This window comes from Euprymna scolopes, chromosome 3 (genome assembly GCF_053919585.1).
Source record: "Euprymna scolopes isolate OS-2025 chromosome 3, ASM5391958v1, whole genome shotgun sequence".
In the NCBI taxonomy this organism is placed as follows: Eukaryota; Metazoa; Mollusca; class Cephalopoda; order Sepiida; family Sepiolidae; genus Euprymna; species Euprymna scolopes.
This window is the reverse complement of record NC_136484.1, coordinates 72,183,148-72,203,380: the sequence shown is the minus strand read 5'-3', so window position 1 is coordinate 72,203,380 and position 20,233 is coordinate 72,183,148. Positions and strand designations below refer to the sequence as shown.

Below are 20,233 nucleotides of genomic sequence, written 5' to 3'. Positions count from 1 at the left end.
AAACAAGTAGATGAAGAAGTGAATGAAAAGGCTTAAACAAAAATACTCTAACAATAAGGGCGGGTGTGTTGCCCATTGTAAAAAAAAAACAAAAAACAAGACTAATGCCATCAGCCAAAAGTTTTCAGCAGACATACAAACACCCAGACATTTGCCCTATAGATAATAGTTAAGAGTTTGTTTACTAAAAATATTCACAACATCAAAACCTTTTTTTTTTTTTTTTGTACTATAGAGGTATAGAATAAATACTGTCTACAGAGGTGGTGCAAATTCATTGGGTTTAAATTTTTTGTTTTTAATTTATTTCACTTAATCTATCTTCATTATCAAACTAAACTGTAAAGTAAATAGGAATATAAAAAAATCAATTATTTCTTCCATTTTACTTGCCTTCTGATTAGAGCAAAGTAAAACAAAAGGTCAATTTTAATCTGAGAGAGAAAAAAAGTGCCTCAGTCTAGAAAAACGTCTTTCTCACCAACCAAGGACAAAAAAGCTGAAGTGCAACACCAGAGCAGATACTACACTTTGCTCTGTATTTCTAGTGTAGAGTTAAAGATACATTTCCATTACTTTTAATAAAGAAATACTTTTTATTTTCATAAATATTTTAAAAAAAAAAATGTTAATATCAAGTTTAGAAAAGCTAAAAGGGAAGGTAGTTTTTAATTATAGTTACAAACCTTTACCCAGCAGAGGCAGGTACTTCATCCAACACAACACAACACAACACAATCCTTGAACAACATATAGACACTTAGAAGCACTGTGAAATGAATCTGCTTCACACAAGTGAGAATTTTTCTCTTTTTTTCACAACTACTTGCTGCGTTTGTGTGGACGGCAAAAAAAGCCATTGATTAGAGTGCATCCCTCTTCTACTCAGTACAAGTAGAAGTGAATGAAAAGAGAGACGAGTAAGCTGATCGAATGGGGAAAGAATATACCTTATACATATTTTATACATGTGTTTGTATAGCAACCCTTTCTTTCACTGTTTTCATATCTGTATAATAACATCATTAATTTAAGTTTTGACATAAAAAATAAAATCCTCTAATTGACAAAGCTGAAATGTAAACAAAAAAGGAATTGAAAAGTGACATTACCAATCTAAAAACAATTTTAATCTTATCGATTTTAAACTGAATTGTTCTAAAATCGAATTGGCAAGCTTTAAACCCCTGTTTTTTTTATTTTAATGTATTTTTAATGCACATACAATTTTTACAACCGTAAATAATTTTTTTTTAAATATGGCATTCGTTTTATTATTTAAAGAATATTTCATTAACAAAATTAATTATAGAGATTATAAAGAAAACATGGTTGAGGATTTGAAAGGTATTAGGTGTGACCGATTGCTTACAGTCTTCCAATATTCAGACTATCTTGATTCTTTGGAAATTATAAAATTCAACTTTGACAAATAGCATTTTTATAAGTTAGACTCCTAAAACTTCCAACTCTACAACCTTGGAAAACAACCATGGAATTTCCATGCGTGTCTGCCAGTAATCTATTAATCTCAAACTTATCAAACTTGATAAACACAATATGTTAAGGAGTTGGTGAAAGTACATTTTATGGCATTTTTCTTTTCATGAATATAAGAATTTTCTTTTCTTCTTGCTTTCAAATCAATATAATAAATAATTGTCATGTCTGAACTGAGAAAATTGAATTTCAATTAAAAATGTAAGCATTGTTTGCTTGGATCAAATGCAAGCCTATCATTACAGAGATAACAATTACACTGGACAATAATAACAAAAGGGGGGGGGGGCAAACAGGAATGTTGAAAGCTATTTTTATATTGAGGAAATTAAGATGTAATAGAGATAGACCTTTTTTTTTTAATTTAATTTTATTGTTAACAATAGTTACTTTTTTAAGGGAGATTAGGATTTCTAATGATTTCGAAATCTACAGCCGACTTTCAGATAATGTTGCACTAACTGAAGTACCTGTCAAAATGTTGTGAGGTAGATTATTTCCCTATAAAATTTGGACTCGTCCCACAAACAAAGGCATAAAAATACTGATTGCACCAAGTAGTAGTAGTTGTAGTACATTCACATACGAAGAGCAAACAAAAATATTGCAACTGATTTTATATGGAGACAAATGCAATAGAGACAGATCATTGCTATTTGTTGAAAATGTTCGTTTCGTTATTTCAAAATTTATTGTCGCATTTGAATCGGACAAAACAAATATTTCTTTTCATTCTAATATCCAATTTTGTGAGTAAGAAATTTCATGTAAACTATCTAAAACTTTTATATTCTCGTGTACTGTAATAATAATTCTTTGGAGGAGGAAAGTAAAATTTGATAATGAAAGAATTTGCATGGTTGGTTCCATCTCATCTGATGGTCATTTCTCTTTGGTTTAGTTGGTTGGTTTTGCTTTACAGCATATCAACAATTTATGGATTATTTAATACTGTATTCAGTAATTTTGGAAAAGTTTTCATGCTTCAACTTCTTTATATCTTCAAATGTTTATTCATGGTTGGAAAAAATGTTTTTGTTTTTGAAGAACATGATTGAGTTTATTAATTTATTTATTGCAAACTATTATCTTTGTCTTTCTTAGTTGTTGTATCATGACGTTTTGGCCAACTATTCCTCTGGCCTTCATCAGGTGGTAACCGCGACGTGATAGGAACTCCGAATATCCTAACTGCATTCTCAGAAATTACTGCCATCCATAGTTGTCGTCTCACCACGTTTTGCCTGAAGGCCAGAGGAATAGTTGGCCGAAACATTGTGATACAACAACTAAGAAAGATGAGAATAATAGTCGACAATAAATAAATAATATTCATCTCAATAATGAATCCTAATTAAATAATTGATTGAGTTTTGCAAAAGGAAAAGAATAAAATAATAAAATCAATGTTTGGTGTGTTTTTATTAAGGAAGACAACATCTTCAGATAGCCTGATCTGATAGCACAAAAGTTCCTACGTATTACCACTCTGGGCTCAAATGGAACTGGTAGCACTGGTAACTAAGAAGCAACTTTACATTTCCCACAGTCTCCAAGTGGAGTTTCACCACTGAATGTCTTTTAAGGTCATACGCAGGACCATTTTTCTTTGAGGTTAAGAACAATGTTAACGGATTAAGTTTTGATTGTACTATTTCATGGGATTTTGAAATGCACGGATTAAATTGGCCTATCTAATCACTACACACAAACTCCAAAACCTCAACAGAAGCAGGAGAGCAGCAGAGATGAAACAAGTTTTCCATCTACACTTGTTGATGTCTGGCTGGTCAAAGAGGTCATCTCCTAATTCTTGTCACATCAGTCATGTGCTAGTTAATTTTGGGGAGAGGTTGTAATTTTTAATATTTTTAACTTCTACATCCAGTTTTCAGATCATGTTGTACTAACAGAAGTATCTGTATATAAGTGTCTATATATTTATAATAATTAATATTCACTTGAATCTCATATTTGCATGAGTCCAACTCCTTCGAGAATTCTAAGTCCAAAAGCATGGATGAAACTAACATCATAAATAATTTTCACTTTTGTAACAGGGATACACACAAATTACGGCTTCTAAACTAAATTGGTAAGTTGCTTTGCTAATACAAGGGGTGTTCCAAAAGTAATGCCTTCTATTTTTTTATTACATCCACATGGATCAGAGGCGATTGTAAACTGCATTGTTATGATGAGTGAACTTATGCATTCAATTCTTGGATAATTGCATTGAGAATCATGGTGATTATGCAGAAAAATAAATTGTGAAGCATGAAAGGTTGCTCATTTTAATGATACCACTCCCATCTTTATAGCTCTTTAACTTTTTTAGTTAAAAAAAAAAAAAAAAAAAAAAAAAAAGGTTTTTCTTTTGGAACGACCCTTATACTTTTTATTCTTGTTGCATACTAATGAGCAATTAATGGGAAGACTTGAATGAAAACACACATGACTGATGTGCAAAGAATTATGGGTGGGAAAAAAAGAATACAGCTGTCTATAGATGAAAAAAAAATGTGTGGATATGTGTGTGTCTATCAGCAACACTGATGAGCTACGTAATGATAAAATTACTGCATGTAGATGATAAATATATATATATATATATATATATATATATTGAAATATTTTCCAATAAAAAGTACTCATAATAATCAAAATTCGTCTTCATTTGAAAAATTACAGCTGTTTCTCCATAATCAATACTAGTGACTGGATGGTGAAATACATAACAGAAAACACGTGGAAAATGATTTAATTTTGAAATTCCGCAACAGCAAATCTCTCACAAAAACTTCTTAACATACTCAAATATGAGGGGGGGGGTCTTTATTTTCAAACAATTAAAAAAAAAACAACAAAAATAAAATACGAATATATAAATAAGTTGCAAAACAGCAGTGCGGAAGCAGAGAAGACAGATACTGAAAGTTCAAAAAAGGACTAATTGCGGATATCCTTTTCTCTCTCGTCCTGTTCTCAATTCAGAATGGCATGTTACAAAGGCATGTAAACACACATGAGAAGGAACTAACAAACACAAAGCATAGACAAACTGAATCATGCCAATGAAAACAAAGAAATCAAAGCTTCTAATGATGTCCAAGAAAGATCTACAATTAGTAGAAATGGTAAAATAAATGATCAACAGATTTGAAACTGTCCGATCATACACGGCAGGTAAAACAAAGAATTCTGGTGACATGCTATTCAATTTTTTTTTTTTTTTTTTAAATTCAAACGATTTAGCAACATGGATGGATTAGAACAATTACCCAACATTGAGCAGAAACCTATAAGGAATCAGGAGAATAACAAAAACAAAAATAAATTGTTATTAAGTGACAAGGAGTAATCATGAATTTTTCAATCCTTAAAATGCCTTTTCTTTTTCTAGTTCCCCCCCCCCTTTTTTTTTTCCAAAATTATTAATACCGAGCTGATAATATCTCCAACCGAACCCTTGTCCCAAGCTTATTGCCACCACCCTTAAAGGAAGTTTCACCAGTGCTCTGGAAATTCCCTTAATTTAATATTTGTCCTCCAACATTAAATGTTTTTGGAAAAGATATAGTCACTTTCAAGAATAGCATATTTAAAAACCCTTTTCTGAACACATACACAGATAGCAATGTATGTGGTTTATCAGAGTTGAAGAGACTACCTACATAACAACTGACTTAGTATCAAGTACTTTCAAAATGGATATATACTAACTTATTTCCCTGTACTACACCTAACTTATAGTATCCTTGTGAAAGCGCCATGAAACAAAATGTTTTCTACTAATTTTGTCTATCTAATCTACTAATCTAATAAGTACTTTTGCTTTGTGGGGAAATAATTGTCTATCTCTTAAATTTCTCTTATTTTCGGATGTTTTAAATTTTTATCTTGCCTTTTCTCGTTGTGTAATGAATATTTCTTAATGAAACCTATATAAAATCTGTTCCTTATTTCATCCTAAACACTTTTGTTTTTTAGATAATTAAAAATTTTTGCATTTCAATAAAGTTATTTAAAAGTTTTTGTTTTTAAAATTTAAGATTTTTTTTATTTTTAAGATATGAATATAGTGAGATGGTTGCATAGTGGCACCAGGAGGAGAAATGCAGATGAAGAGAGAAAGAGAGAGACACATATATACCAATAGATAGTGAAATATATATAAGACTAAAACTGTGTCTGTTTGTCATGATGTTTGTTTGTTTGATTTTTTACATTATTTGAAGACATATTTTGATAAATCTAATAAAACATATGGGGTAGAAACTTGTTTCTGAAAGCCTTCTAAATGTTATTTATTTTCACAACTCACTTTAAAAAAGAAAAGACCTCCTCTTCTGGAGGGTGGAGGTTAGAAACTTGTTTTAAATAGTGCCTCCTTAATTTTAATTAACATTTTTTTTCCTTACTGCTCACTTATGAAATTGTTTTTGTCTTATATTTTGCTGGAAAGTGGTAAATAAACAGGTGAAAACATTACATACTTACTTGTCATGTCAAAATTAGCATAAATTTAAAAAAACTATGAAAAATAATCCAGTATAAAAATTGCAAAAAAAAACGCATTTCAGGTGAAAACATTATGTACTTATGTGTCGAAGACAAGTTACTTTTCTACTTATTTGATAAGTTTTTGTTTTAACTTATTTTAAAGCGTTTTTCTTACAAATAACAGTAGTATACAACACATTGTTACCAAAGGCAAGATAAATTACACTTAAATAAGTAAATAAGGTACTTAAAAATAGTTTTAGCAGTCCACTGACGACCCCCCTCCAATTTTAATTAGTGCTTTCAGAAGTGTTCTGGGAGCCTCCTGAATTACATATATATATATATATTTTAAAACTTTTTTCAAATGTTTTTTTTAACATGTTTTATTAACTACTTGTTCTTTTTATATATATATATATATATATATATATATATATATATATATATATTACTAATCACTTAAAACAATAATTTCTTTTCTAGGTGAGTAAAATTTTGGTTTTAATAGTACTGGGGGAGGGGGTTTCCTCATATTTTATTTTGTGCTTTTAGTTGCGCTCTGGAGGTCTGCTAATTGTTATTTTCAGTGTTTACTTAAAAAAAATAATTTCTACTCTAGAGAGTTTAGAAAGTTTGTTATATTAATGCTCTAGAGGTCTCCTTAATTTTATTTAGTGCTCGACTAGCGCTTTTTTTCATTACCCATTTATGAAATTGTTTTTGTTTTATTCATTATATTTTGTTTGATGCTGGTAGATAAACTTGGTTTTAAAGCAAACGAGTTCCAGAATAATGAGATATAAAGAAATAAATTTTAAAAGAAATATATTAAGCGCACTTTTTAGTACGGCTTTGTTATTTATGATTCTGCTCAATAATATGAAACAAACTGAGCAATAAATTATCAATAATACAGTAGGACAATGTAAAAAAGTATACGCAACATAAAACAGTCCTCAGTTTCCTAGAGGTAACAGGTACATGCAATAATGCAGTAGGCAACTTGGAACGTTGCAGAGACTGAATCCAAATATACTCAAGGCTCTGGTATGCATTATAATTTTATTTACTAAGTCTTATGTTGAATCAAACAGTGCTCAAAACTCTAGATAGATAGATATATATACAAGAACAGAGAGAATAAGAAGATAGATAAATGAGAAATACAAGAAAAGATAGATGGAAAGACAAGATTTAATTGTATATGCTTTTTTGTTTTACTTTTTTGTTTAAATCAGATTTTAATCATTTTTCTTTTTTATTACAGAGAACTTTACTTTTTCACTTGAGTAGAATATTCAAAGAAAATAGTTTCAATTTGTTTTAGGTATGCAAAACCTGTTATTTTTAATTTAAATTAAGTAAAATATAATCTTAAAAAATGAGATAGTTAGAAAATTAGAAAAGCATTTCTTGCAAGGCATGAAAATGGTTAAACAAAACGTTTTCTTTTATTAATTTTAAAATTAAGGTACAAGATTTAATTTAAAATTCATCAATTTTCAAAGTGCAATTTTATCAACTTTACAAATATAAAAATTCAATTTAAATTGAATCTAAAAATTATCTTGAATTTATTTTTATGTAATGTACATTTTGTTGCACTTTTAAAAATATTTTAGTTGAAAATGGTATATCTATCACTTTAATTGCTAAATAATAGATACATTTATTTTATATAAGTGCAACAAAATGTACATAACATAAAATATATTCAAGATACTTTTTAGATTCAATTTAAGTTAAATTTTTATACTTTACTTTGTAAAGTTCTTAAAAGTGCACTTTGAAAATTGATAAATTTCAAATGAAATCTTGTACCTTAGTTTTAAAGTTCATAAAAGAACACATTTTGCTTAACCATTTTCATGCCTTGCAAGAAATGCTTTTTTAATTATATATAACAATGGTAAAAGGTTATATTGCTGGATTTTTATAAATACATTATTAAAGATCCTCATTAGAAATAAATACATGGTGTCTGAAAAATGTACGCACACTTCAACTGTTATTAGTGTTGTTTGGACAGTAATGGTCATCAATTTGAACATTACAAACATGATTCTTTAATTATTTCGAATGGTATTCCATTTCACTATGTTCATAAATAAAATGATTGTCATTCGAAGTGTGAGAACACTTTTACATTTTTTGAGACATTCTGTACATTAGATCTTAATTATCCATCATTTTCAAGAAATGAGTTGATAGTATATAAAAAAAACATTAACAATTAACATTTTCATTCAAATTTTAGATTCTTAAAGTAATTTAACTTCTCACAATGTAACAAAGTTACATCTCTGCAAAATATTTAAATATTAATACTTATTTTTATTGAACACTGTTTATAATAACACTGTACTAAATAAGTTGTGAAAAATAAATTACATATTTCAGTCATTCATTTAACAATTTCTTTTACATTTATTTTATATCAATTTAATCTTTTGACTTTTTTGATTAGAGCATTCTGGTTATATTTTTGGTAATTTCTTAATCATTTTCAAAGAAATTAAATCATTGAAATAATTTTTGAATATTAAAAAGTATGTATTGTGTATATATTTCAGAAGTTTTTGAGATGAGGGTTGATAATTTGTATTATTTGGATAATTTGGATCTCATCTTGTATCATCATCTTACAACATTTTGGTTAATATAACTTCTCAGCTTTAGGTGCATCTTGTCGAACTTGAAAATCTGAATGGAATCTTTGTTTAATTTCTGAGGATAGCTTGTTCAAGAACAAGCTATGGCCAGACAGAAATCTTTTCAGCTATGCAGAAATTTTTTCAGCCATGGCCAGGCAGAAATCTTACGTAATTCTTAATTGTATTCTTTGCATTGTACATACTGAAGATTGATTCTTCAAAAGACTGTTACTTACACTAATTATTACTTAACACTTTTATCAATTGTGCTACAGGCCCAAAATGCATCTGAAGAAGATCAGCGATCACATTGGTTGAAATGTTGTGAGAATAACATACAATAGTAGTCCAAATAAAACAAATCATGCACTTTGGATACGAAGTGCAGAATATTGCTCACTAAATAGAGCCCAGATATTTAAAAGCAAACAACAAGAATGGCCCTATTAAAATTGCATGCTATTTAATGTGCTTTTGTTTCAATGGTTAATGCATTTCAGCATCTTTGTGCAATTTTATTTATAATTGGGATGTTCACAACAACGCTAACATAATTTCTATGAATCAGCAAGTAACGGTTTATTGACTTGCTCGCCTCTGCTTTGTTGGCATTGGCTTCCAGATTCTATTTTTAGAATCACATATGCACAGGAGAGACTATGTGAATGTTGCCAGTATCTCTTGTGGAAGTGACTTGAAAAGACTGAAATGGCATGCTGTGTCATAAGTCTGAAGACATATTCATTTTGTCAGCGTCACGTCCCTGTGTACTGTCGACAAAGATTTTTAGCATAGAATAGTCTCATTTTATAAGAGTATAAGAAAAATTATTAAATCCACATTAAAAATACTCATTTAACATATAAATATATCAGTTCGAGAAAAAGGTTGTTAATCATATTAAAGTAATGATTCATTATAGAATAATTAAAAAAAAATAAATAATCTTTAAAATAAAGAGTACAATATTTACCAAAACACAACTTCTTGTTTTGAAAATGACCCACACTAAAACGGTATAGTTTAATCTAGAGACACTAATGAAAATTTAGGGCAACACATAAGAATATCTGAAAACTGATTATTTTCATTGAAATATGTTTATTTACAGAAAAAATTTTTCATAAATATAATTTAATAAATTTAAAAAAATTAATGGGTATTTACTTAACATTATGCAAAAATATGAATTTTTCACAAAATTAAAAATAAATGTAATGGAAAAGAAAATATTAAAAAATAATCAAATTTCATACTAAACACAGATCCAATAGATGGTATTGTCAAAAAACTATCTTTAATAACGGCTACACCGAGCAGGCTATTTTCGAAGCCAGAAGTCATTTGTCTGGCTGTGCATTTGTACCAAATAAAGACCATCCATTGTCTACGATAAAAATTCTATGACTAAATAAATCTAATACATGATTTTCAAACAGCATTAAGCTTTTAAAATAGTAATTTATTTTTCAAAACTTCTTTGAACTTAATACATAATATTCCAACAGTACTAAATAAAATTCTTGCACTTAAATAAATTGAAATGAAATCACCCGGAGGTAATGAGTTAATCATTACCTCCGGGTGATTTCATGAGATCACTTAAAAATTAGCAGATAGACGATAGTTATTGCAACTGTATCCTCCGTCCCTGTCATCTCATATGAGATCACCTAATATCTCACTTATTTCTATTTAAAATGTAATTCTAACTATTTCATCAAGTTTCTAACGGTTTTTGTTTTTTGTTAACCATAGGAATCCAAGTTTCATAAAAGAATTAAAATGTTGAAAATTATTGGAGATAATGGGTTAAACCTATTTATAACAATCACTCCCAGTCAATAAAACAAATTTATTTTTATTTTTAACTTCATTGATTGGAGTTTTGAACTTTGGCATGGCAAGAAAATTCAGGAAGAAAGCAGAAGGAAACAGTTTTTGGGGTGAAACGTGTTTTGTGGTAAGAACAGCATTCTCCAATCCATTTCCTTCATACCTTGCTGTGAGACTGGTTCATTTTTGACCGCATTTGAGGAAAAGACTGGCAACATTGAGGTGTGAGTGTAGCATCCCTGGCCAGTGTGTCTACACTCAGTGTGTCCGCACTCAAGAACAAGTTCTATGACATGAAGGCAGCAAGGAAAACTGTTGAAATAACTCAAGTTGTGCAGAAAAAAAAGATTTGTAATGATAATGATAGATTTATAGATGATCACTTAAAGTTATCGTCTTCTTTTGGTTTTTGTCTGTGATAATGATGATGATGATGATGGAAGGAAAACAAACTATCATTTAAAAATCAACGACAGTTTCAATATATAAAAAAAAAAGGCTTACATATGATCCGACATATACAATAATAAACACAGACAAATAATTGCATTGTGCAATATTTCATAGGAGCAAAATAATTATTAAAAAAAAAAAAAAAAAAATATACAAAATATATGAAACCAGTTGATTTCACAATAGCAATAGGCTGGAAAATAAGTTCAGTACTCAGTTGAGTCACACAAAAGACTAAAAAAAAAAAAATGATGCTTGATTGCAAAATGTTCAGCATTACAAGATGATGATCAAGGATAATTGTACCAATCTAAAGAAAGGAGTTGTGCCCTTCCAAACATCTCCGTATTGTTGTCAATGAAAAGGGAACCTTTATGTTGCCCTCAGCTACTTGATCTACTTACTACTATGATAAAAAATATTTCATGAGCTTTCAAAATTCTTGTAAAAAAATTACTAAAAATCAAAACATTAAACAAAAGCTGAAATATAATCTTTGGATTCTCTTATCTTTAGATATGAAAACCAAAACAATAATTTTGGAATAGATTTCAGGATTGAAGTTGAACTAAATGAAAAAATAAAAACATTTAATGATCACAAGATCCCACATATTCAAGAGAAATAAATACAAAGAATTGGAAAATAACATTTTTAAAAATACAAAAAAATTTTTTTATATATTAAAACTGTCTTATATGCAAATTACTGTTCTTTAAGCATATTTCATTAAATATTATAGACAATGTTTAAATATTTTTAGTTCTGATCCTTTCTAGTTTCCTAATGAGCTTTCTTGTTTTTGGCAAGAACTGATTGATGTTACGGCTATAATCACATTTTTATCCAAGTACTTTCTGATCCATCCGGATCCATCATCAGGGAAGGTGATCACTAAAGATGTTAGGATATTTATTAAGAAGAGTGATTTTTGGGGGGTCTGAAACAAGAAAACTCGTTAGAAAACTACAAAGAATCTGAACAAAAAAATGTAGACAGAAATTGTTTACAATATTTAATTAAATATGTTTAAAGGAAGGAATGCTGCCTAAAAATACGTATTTTAAATTACCATTCTCTAAATGTTAATAATTGAAATGCATTTGGAGAGAAAGATTCCCGGTCAAAATTGTAATTTTTAGAAACATCTTTAAATATCATGTAATCTGAAAAGTTTCCTAAATGCAACTATCTTTTTTTTTTGTGAAGAATGAATTAAAATATTTCATATGAAAAACAAAAGAAAAAGTTTATATTCTTTATTAAACATTGGCTTGATATTTAAAAATTGAAAAATACATAAGCATATTTACAAAAATATGCAACTGAAATACATTTTTCAAATGTTTCAAAATTCTTTTTGGGGTTGTAACCCCCTCACTTGAGAAGGTGGTTAAGGACTCTTATTTCTCTAGAATTCTCGGCACGTGTCATCTAGTCTTCTCTGAGGTTGTTACATAAAATCTGGTATGCTGAAAGCGAATATCAAAGCAGCAGGCAGGAAGAAAGACAAACTCATGTAGTCTATCTACAGAAGCTTAATCTCTCAGAATTATGTACAAATGTTTTTACAATTCTCATTCAGATTTTGTAAGTTCTTTTCAATCTCAAATCTCTTCACAGACAACGACAGACGGTTAAATGAGGAAGGTGGAGGGGGCCCCTCTCCAGGGAACGGCGGGTTTATACGATCTGTTCTCTCCGAATTCAACATGCAATCTGTTTAATTTTAGAGCGCATCGACCCGATGTGGGTGGGGTGGAAGTCTCCCCAGCCAATCAAATCACGCTAAACCCCAACGATCTGAGACCCCATTCAAGACTAAAAATCCCATAACCTCGAGGTCATCAGCCATTACTCAGCCAGTACAATATGTTTGTCTAACATCCTCGCATTTCCTGTTGTTGAGTTTTTCCCAAATAACAAAATATCTCAGGTCTTCCAACCAAAAAAAAAAAAAAAACAAATATATCATTTTGACAGAGAATTAAAATATATCTATATTTATCTTCTCTACCTTAAATCCTTGGGTTATCTGGTGTCACCCGGGAAAAAGCTATCTCAGTGTAGTTCTAAAGCTCCTCCATGGGGGATTACGTCACAGGATGCAAAATTTAATTATAGTCAAATATAGACCAATTAATATGGTGATTAAAAAAGATTTTTTTTTTATCATCATATTAATTGGTCTATATTTAGTCATAATTTTTCAAATGTTACAGAGATTTATCTTTCTTCAAACTAATTAGGAGTTTAGCTTTTGTGATTTTGACATATGCAGACAAGTCTAAACAATTAAAAAATAAACATATAGCTATATATTAACTTTCATCTTATTTGCAGCAGATTATTAAACATTTTTTTAGTGAAAGGGCATAGTGTCACTTGAATATATGGCCCTATAATATTATGTTCCAACCAGTGACATATGTTTAATTCATTTCATTTTTGGACAAAAAATTTTCTTTAAATAAATATTTATGTTAAATAAACATTCCCTTGAGAATTTTAATAAAAACATTCCAAAACGTTTATAAAATAAATGTGCTATATTTTTAAAACATTAAGATTTTTCAACAAGCACACAGTTTCTTTTAAAAAATATCTAGTCGTATGTTAAAGAAAATATTCATTGGAGTATTTCTGAAATGGGAAAAAATTCCATGACATTTATTTATTGCATATTTATAAAGAAAATATTTTCATAATTAATTATTTATGTAAACAAACATGTTTCAATAAAAAAAAATTACATTTCAGATTTTCTTATGCGTTGACCTAGTTTCGTATGCTTAAAATATAAAGTTCATGGTGCCTACTTATTCAAGATACCTCAGCAAATGTGGCACATTTTGAGGCTTGCCTCGATTAACATACTCTTTCACTCATTTTTCTTGTTTACACAGATAAAAAACTGACAGCCCATAGACACTAGTGTTAATGGGTTGCATTGTTAAAAAAAATCAAAAGTTCCGATATAAAAAATAGCTTATATATTATCCAACATATACAATAATAAATAAACAAATAATCATGCGCTATTTCACAGTAGCAAAAAAGAAAAAAAGAAAACAAAAACTAAATTCATACAGCATATCTTTGTGGTTTCAAACAAAAATATGATACAAAATTATACATTTGTTCATTTTAAGTGTTATAATAAATTAACTTTGATATTATTTGAATAAAATGAAATAAACAGATTTTTTAACTGCCCACATGAAGTCATCGTATAATGGTTAACAATCAGTTTTAAGTTACAATCTCTTAGCGGTTGGAGGTTCAATCCTTACTATCACAACTTACAATCACAACTAAGAATAACATAAATTAACACTTTTACTTGGACAGGACTGATAGAATGAGAACAACCTACCCATATTGATTAAATAAAAGGTTCAGTTTGAAATTCTGTATAGGTTTCTAAATTTGTTCATTCAAGATTGAGATGTTCTTTGTTAACACCAGTATTGCTTAAACGACTTTTTCCTTTATTAAAATCATTCTATATATAGGGTAATTGGTAGCAAAACAAGAAATTTATAAAACACTAATTGATTTTTATAAAGAAAAACTTTTTAAAGATTAATATTATAAGACACTCACAAATTCTCAAAATGTCGACCATGTAAATCGAAAAAGTGAACAAACCAGACAATAAAATTTCAACAAAATAAAATTCATAACTTCAAATTTCCAGCTTTTTTTAGCGACCACCCTGTATTATTACCATTGGTATTAATAATTAAAAAACAAAGAATATTAATGTTAATAATATTAGATAGAATAACGTGATTTGGAGATGTTTATTGTCTACCAGACTCCAGCTAACACTGAAATCATATCAAGAAGATTCCAGAAAGATCAGCAGGATGACCAACAAAGACATGAGCCAACCAGATAAGGCTTCAGACTGCCATGTCATTCGTGACAACTTAAACACTGGCCCACAACTTAAGTGGCAGAATTTTGCAGATATCAAAGTTCTCTAGAGTATAGAAATGTCAATTATTTTTTAGTATAAATATTTAAAAAATAATACTTGACTTAAAATTTAATTATTAAGTAAATAATATTTGTTGTAAAAATCAATGAAGAAAAAGAAAACATGTAGCTTGCAATAAAATAGCCATTAAAAAAGTACGAGGGAAAACCTTTATTTTAATATATTAATATATTTGTACACATGAAAAAGGATTTTAATTAATAGTTCATCCATATATTTATTTCAAAATTGCACAAAATGTGTTTACATGAAATTAATAATTAAATAAATGAACCGAAAATGTAATTTGAATAATTTTTGAAAAGTCAAATTTAAACAACTGAGTAGAAAAAACTTTTTTTTTATGTAATTTAATATTTCATTGTGAAGTCATTGTTAGAGCTGTCCATAGATATTTGTCATAGCTGTCTGCTAGCGCATTGCAATTATAAGTTGCAAATTATTTGTTTTATAAATAACCCCTTATTTATTGAGATTTCTCGTGTTCTTCAATAAATTTTCTCAAATTTTAAATTGGGTTTAAATCAAGCAATCGGCTCAATCATTGCAGTAGGTTTGTATTATTCTAATTAAAACAGTCTCAAGTAGGCATAGAAATATGTTCTAGATCATTATCTTGTTAGAAACACCAATCATTCCCAAGCTCCGACATTTGAATAAAAGTGAATGTTTTAGAATGCTGTCATACATTACCCCATTCCTGTGGAACTCTGTTCCGTCTGCCTGCTTCCCACCTGACTACAACTTGGATGTCTTTAAGTCCTACGTTAACAAATTCCTAATGAACCGCCCTCTTAAGTAAACACTTCATTAAATCTCCACACTAACGTACTGTACTTGCAATAACCCTTATCCCTGAGTGGCTTCCGGGCCTTGATAAGTGGTGACTACCGTGTAAAAAAAAAAAAAAAAAAATTCATAGTATCTTCCATCACATGAATTGATCCAGCAAAAGAAAAACATCCCTATATAATCATCCTTCCAGCACAATTTGTTGGGATTTCATTATTTGCATTATAGGCACATCCATTTTTTTCCACAAATGGTAGACAGAATTCTTTTTGAATAATTTTGGTTCCAGCCAAAACTCTTGACTTATCTAGATATTCAGATGCACAATTCAAAGTGTGACTGTTTTTTCTTTAATTAAGGCATCTTCTCTGGATAGTAAAAACTGAAGCAGTTCATAGATGATAGGTCTTTCATGACAAACATTCCTGCAGTTGATGATTCATCTTTAATCTTCTTGTAAGTCATCCTAGTTTTATTATTTTCCTTACTATTCTCCTTTTTGGAGAAGTGCTAATCTGAGGAATGCTTTCAGTAGTTCAGGTCTTCTATTTGGAAACAAAAGAGTTTATTATATGAAATGGATCATTTAACGTCTTTAAGATATCTGTATGGTTCAAACCTTCATTATGCAACTTCATTATTTTATTGTTCACTTCAATCAGAAGTAACCTGATTTTGATCATGATAAAAATTGATGACATCACAAATGGTCATTGAGAAATAAGCTACTATAAAGTGTTGTAAATATGGTTGGAATATTCTAAGAGGTTCTTATTCAAAAATACTTCTGTGGTTTCGATTTCTGCAGTTAAAATTGTCATGCTTCAGTACTCTATGTGTGCATGCTATGGTCCAAACTCACAAGTCTGAAAATCATATTTACTCAAAATAGACTTTTTTTTTATCTAAACAGTGCCATCATATTTACATATGAGTAATGGAATTTCACATTACTTCATGAGACTCATTAGCATATAATTTTGTACTTCTTTTGTTGTCCATAATCGTCATGCTTATGCGCGACACAAACTCATCCAGAAATGTAAGCCAAGTTCTTTCGACACTCTTAGTACTTGCTACAAAAGGGAACAAGTTATTTTATCACACCTTGCATAAAACTTTCAAAGGTTTATTCACAGTTTCAAACTGCAGTTTTTTGTGTATGAATACTTTTTTCTTACTCAAAATTTTAAATTTAATTTTTCAATTATGTTTGATCCTTTTATTTAATAATTGTTAATTTCATGTTGACACACATATTTTGGAAAATTTCCAAGTAAATATATGGATGAAAAGTTTATTTGTATTACTTAGATTCATCAGACTACTGTTCTCATCTTGAGTGTGATTTTCCCAATGTTTCAGTCGATGTAACCTCCGACCTTCAGGTGTATCTTGTCGAACTGTCAAACTCAGGAATTTGGATGGAATTTTGAGCAGAACTCTTTATTTACTTCACAGGGGTAGCATGCTCGTTTCATCAGCCATGACTGGATAGAGGCCCTAAGAATAATAATTGTATTTTTCGGTCACCCACATTGAGGATTGAACCTTCAACCTTCAGAATATCACTTTTACAATTGATTTTTCCAAGTACTCTAACCAAGAACCCGTGGTGCTGTGGCTAGACTTCAGGATTATATATATATATATATCAAATGTGTGTGTTTTACATGGTCTAAACAAAATTAGATCACACGATTCAAACTGTTTCCATTAATCATAAAAAGAGCTTCCATTTGTGTTTTCTGTATTGCATATCTTTTTATTATAATTGTTCTATTTTATTCAGAAGAAGATTAAAGTTAGTAAAAAAAAAAAAATAGACTTCAAAACAATATACTGAAAATTCAAGATAAAATCTTTTAGAAAAACAATGAGTTTAAAGCAGTATCCTTTGTTTATAAAATAAAGTATCCATGATTTAAAAAAATGTAGATTTTTTTTATTTATACATTTTTTTACTTAAAACATTTTAAAGTTTTATGCATTAGATTTTCCCCATTTATCTAAGAAAAAAAAACTAAAAGCTTCATGCAATTGATTTAAAAAAAAAAACAAAAAAAAAAAAACAGGGAAACATCCAAGTGTTTTAAATTGTTTCCAAAAATTCCATTAGTAAATATATAGAGAGAGCAACATTATCATCAGCAAACAGAAAGTAAGTTTTTAACAAGTTAAAATCCATTACTTCAGTTGTAAATCATGTTATCTGTTTTGAAACAATGCTGAAACTTTTACAATATTTTTTTTTTTTTAAACTAGAAAAAGCGCTGTATAGAGAATTCATTTTAAATCAGAAATTGGTAACCTCAAGCTATTTAATTCTTTCTCAGGTGAATTCTTTCCGGAGAAATGTTTCATTCTAAATAAATATTAAATGGAAATTAAAAAAAGAAAAATTATTCCATCAAGTTTTCCTACTAGAGCTATAAAATTCTCGAAGCAGCTCCTATGCTATACAAAGATGCAACAATAGTTTGTTTTTTTTTGTTTGAGAAATTAATTTTACTCATCCTGAGACAATCATTCTTCCAGTTATTTTATATTTTTACTTGCGTTTGCACTAATCTGGCACGAGGCCACCTGCTCTGAGTATTTTCTAAGTTACATTAATTACATAATGCAGCGTAATCCAGAAACTAACACATTGTATGCTCAGTCACAAAGTAAACAAAGAATAGAAAAGAACTTAAACTCACTTTTTCTTTGTAACAACATTTATTTCCTTTTTGTTATGGCTGTGATGTCACTCACGTGATCGTCTTCTCTAGCATCATTCACACTTCTAACGTGATCTCCTTTTATTTTTCCCTACCAGTAATGTCATTTCGCATGCATTTGCATATGCACATCCGCACTATGTTACAGTAATAATGGTTTGCCAAGTCAATCTTTGGTTCATCACTAAATCATTTTTTCAGTGTCCATAAGACAATCTTAATTAAATATAACACTTTAATAGATGTGTTGAGCATTTTGTGAAAAAGTGTTTGTAAACAATCAAAAATGGACCAAGTTTAATCACCTGCCATGATCACTTGAAACATTTATTTTTGAAAATCAAACTTATTTAAGGATGGTTTAAATAGCTTAGAATTTTTTTTTTTTTTCCTTGCATAATCACGTTGACACACCAGTTCTCGTTAGATCACTGAAGTTAAACAATGTGAGCCTGGTCAGTACTAAAATGAGTGACCATTTGGGAATCCAAGTGTTGTACTTATGTGCTCTCTACTTATGTTGGAGTTGTTTTTAGTCATCCTGGACTTATCCTTGCCCCTGGACTCAAGCAGTGCCAATGCAGGAGAGGTGCGGTTGGGGATTGCACAACCCTTTGCCTCAATTACATATGCATCTACCTTTATCCATTGTCTCTCAAGACTGAATAGATGCATCAAATTTTTCTCCTGCTCTATTCAACACTAGACCAGTTTATCTGAACAAACATTAATAATTTCAAATGGCCCAAATTAGATACAAAATATAGATTTAAATAAATGATGCTAAGACAGATACAGTAAAAAGAACGAAGAAGAAAACTGTGCAAAAAGAAACAAGTAAAAAAGATAAGACATTAACAGTATACCTACATCCTATTGTAACTTTTGTAACTATTAAATTAGGTTAGTGTCCAGGACAGATGGAGATACAAACGATTATAGAAACTTTCATAATTTAAAAAAAAAGCCTTGATTTTCATAAGTAAATGTTTTTTCAAAAGCAAAATCGATATTTTGAACATTTTTATTGACAAAAATAAAATGATGACACTAACAAAATGGCTTTGGTGTTGACTTTTTTAAATAAAGAAATTAAATTCATTTTTGCTTGAAAACAGACATTAACTTTTGAGCTGTTTTATATGACAGCGGCACATCCTGAAATTGAATGTTTATTTTTTTTATTTTTATTTTCTTTAGAGGGCTGTTAATTTGGTTATGTTAAGTAACCTCCCCTCCTGATCAAATTTCCCAAAAGGTTTTCATAACGCGATTTTTTTTTTTTTTTTTCACTAAAGGCTGGGAGGTGAGAGAACAATTTTAAATTAAAATCATATAGAAAATTAAACCGCCTTTTAAAAATTGAACAAGTATTAATTTTTCAAAACGGTTTATCTTAAAATATAGTGTTTAATCAATAGTAATCTGAAGAAATTCTTTTCTAACTTGTTTATGAGTTGGTCATTTTGTTTGTTATGGCATAACAGCCACTTAATACTGAATCCAGTCATTTTGATAAAAGATTTTATGCTTCACCTCCCTAATATCTTTACATATTTATTGATATTTGCATAAGATTAGTTTGGAGATTTTTTTTTTAGCATATATTTTGTAAATGATAGATTCTATTTAATCAATAGACGGAACCCTTACAGGTATTATCACTCAAGCTAAGAGTAAACATGTAAGTAATGGCAAGGAGTGATTCCATACTCTTCAAAGCACCCAAATTGAAGCATCACCATTGGATACAATTTTAAATG

The 20,233-nt window shown here is 29.2% G+C and overlaps 1 protein-coding gene across 1 annotated transcript in view; it reads right to left on the bottom strand.

Moving 5' to 3' along the window:
• Positions 1–20,233, bottom strand: part of LOC145261143 (protein FAM135A-like) — a 567,493-nt gene that overhangs the window by 95,715 nt on the left and 451,545 nt on the right. Inside the window, exon 11 of the mRNA XM_080119438.1 lies at positions 10,660–10,782. Within this exon, the coding sequence (XP_079975564.1) occupies positions 10,660–10,782 (123 nt within the window). The remainder of the gene's footprint in view (positions 1–10,659; positions 10,783–20,233) is intronic.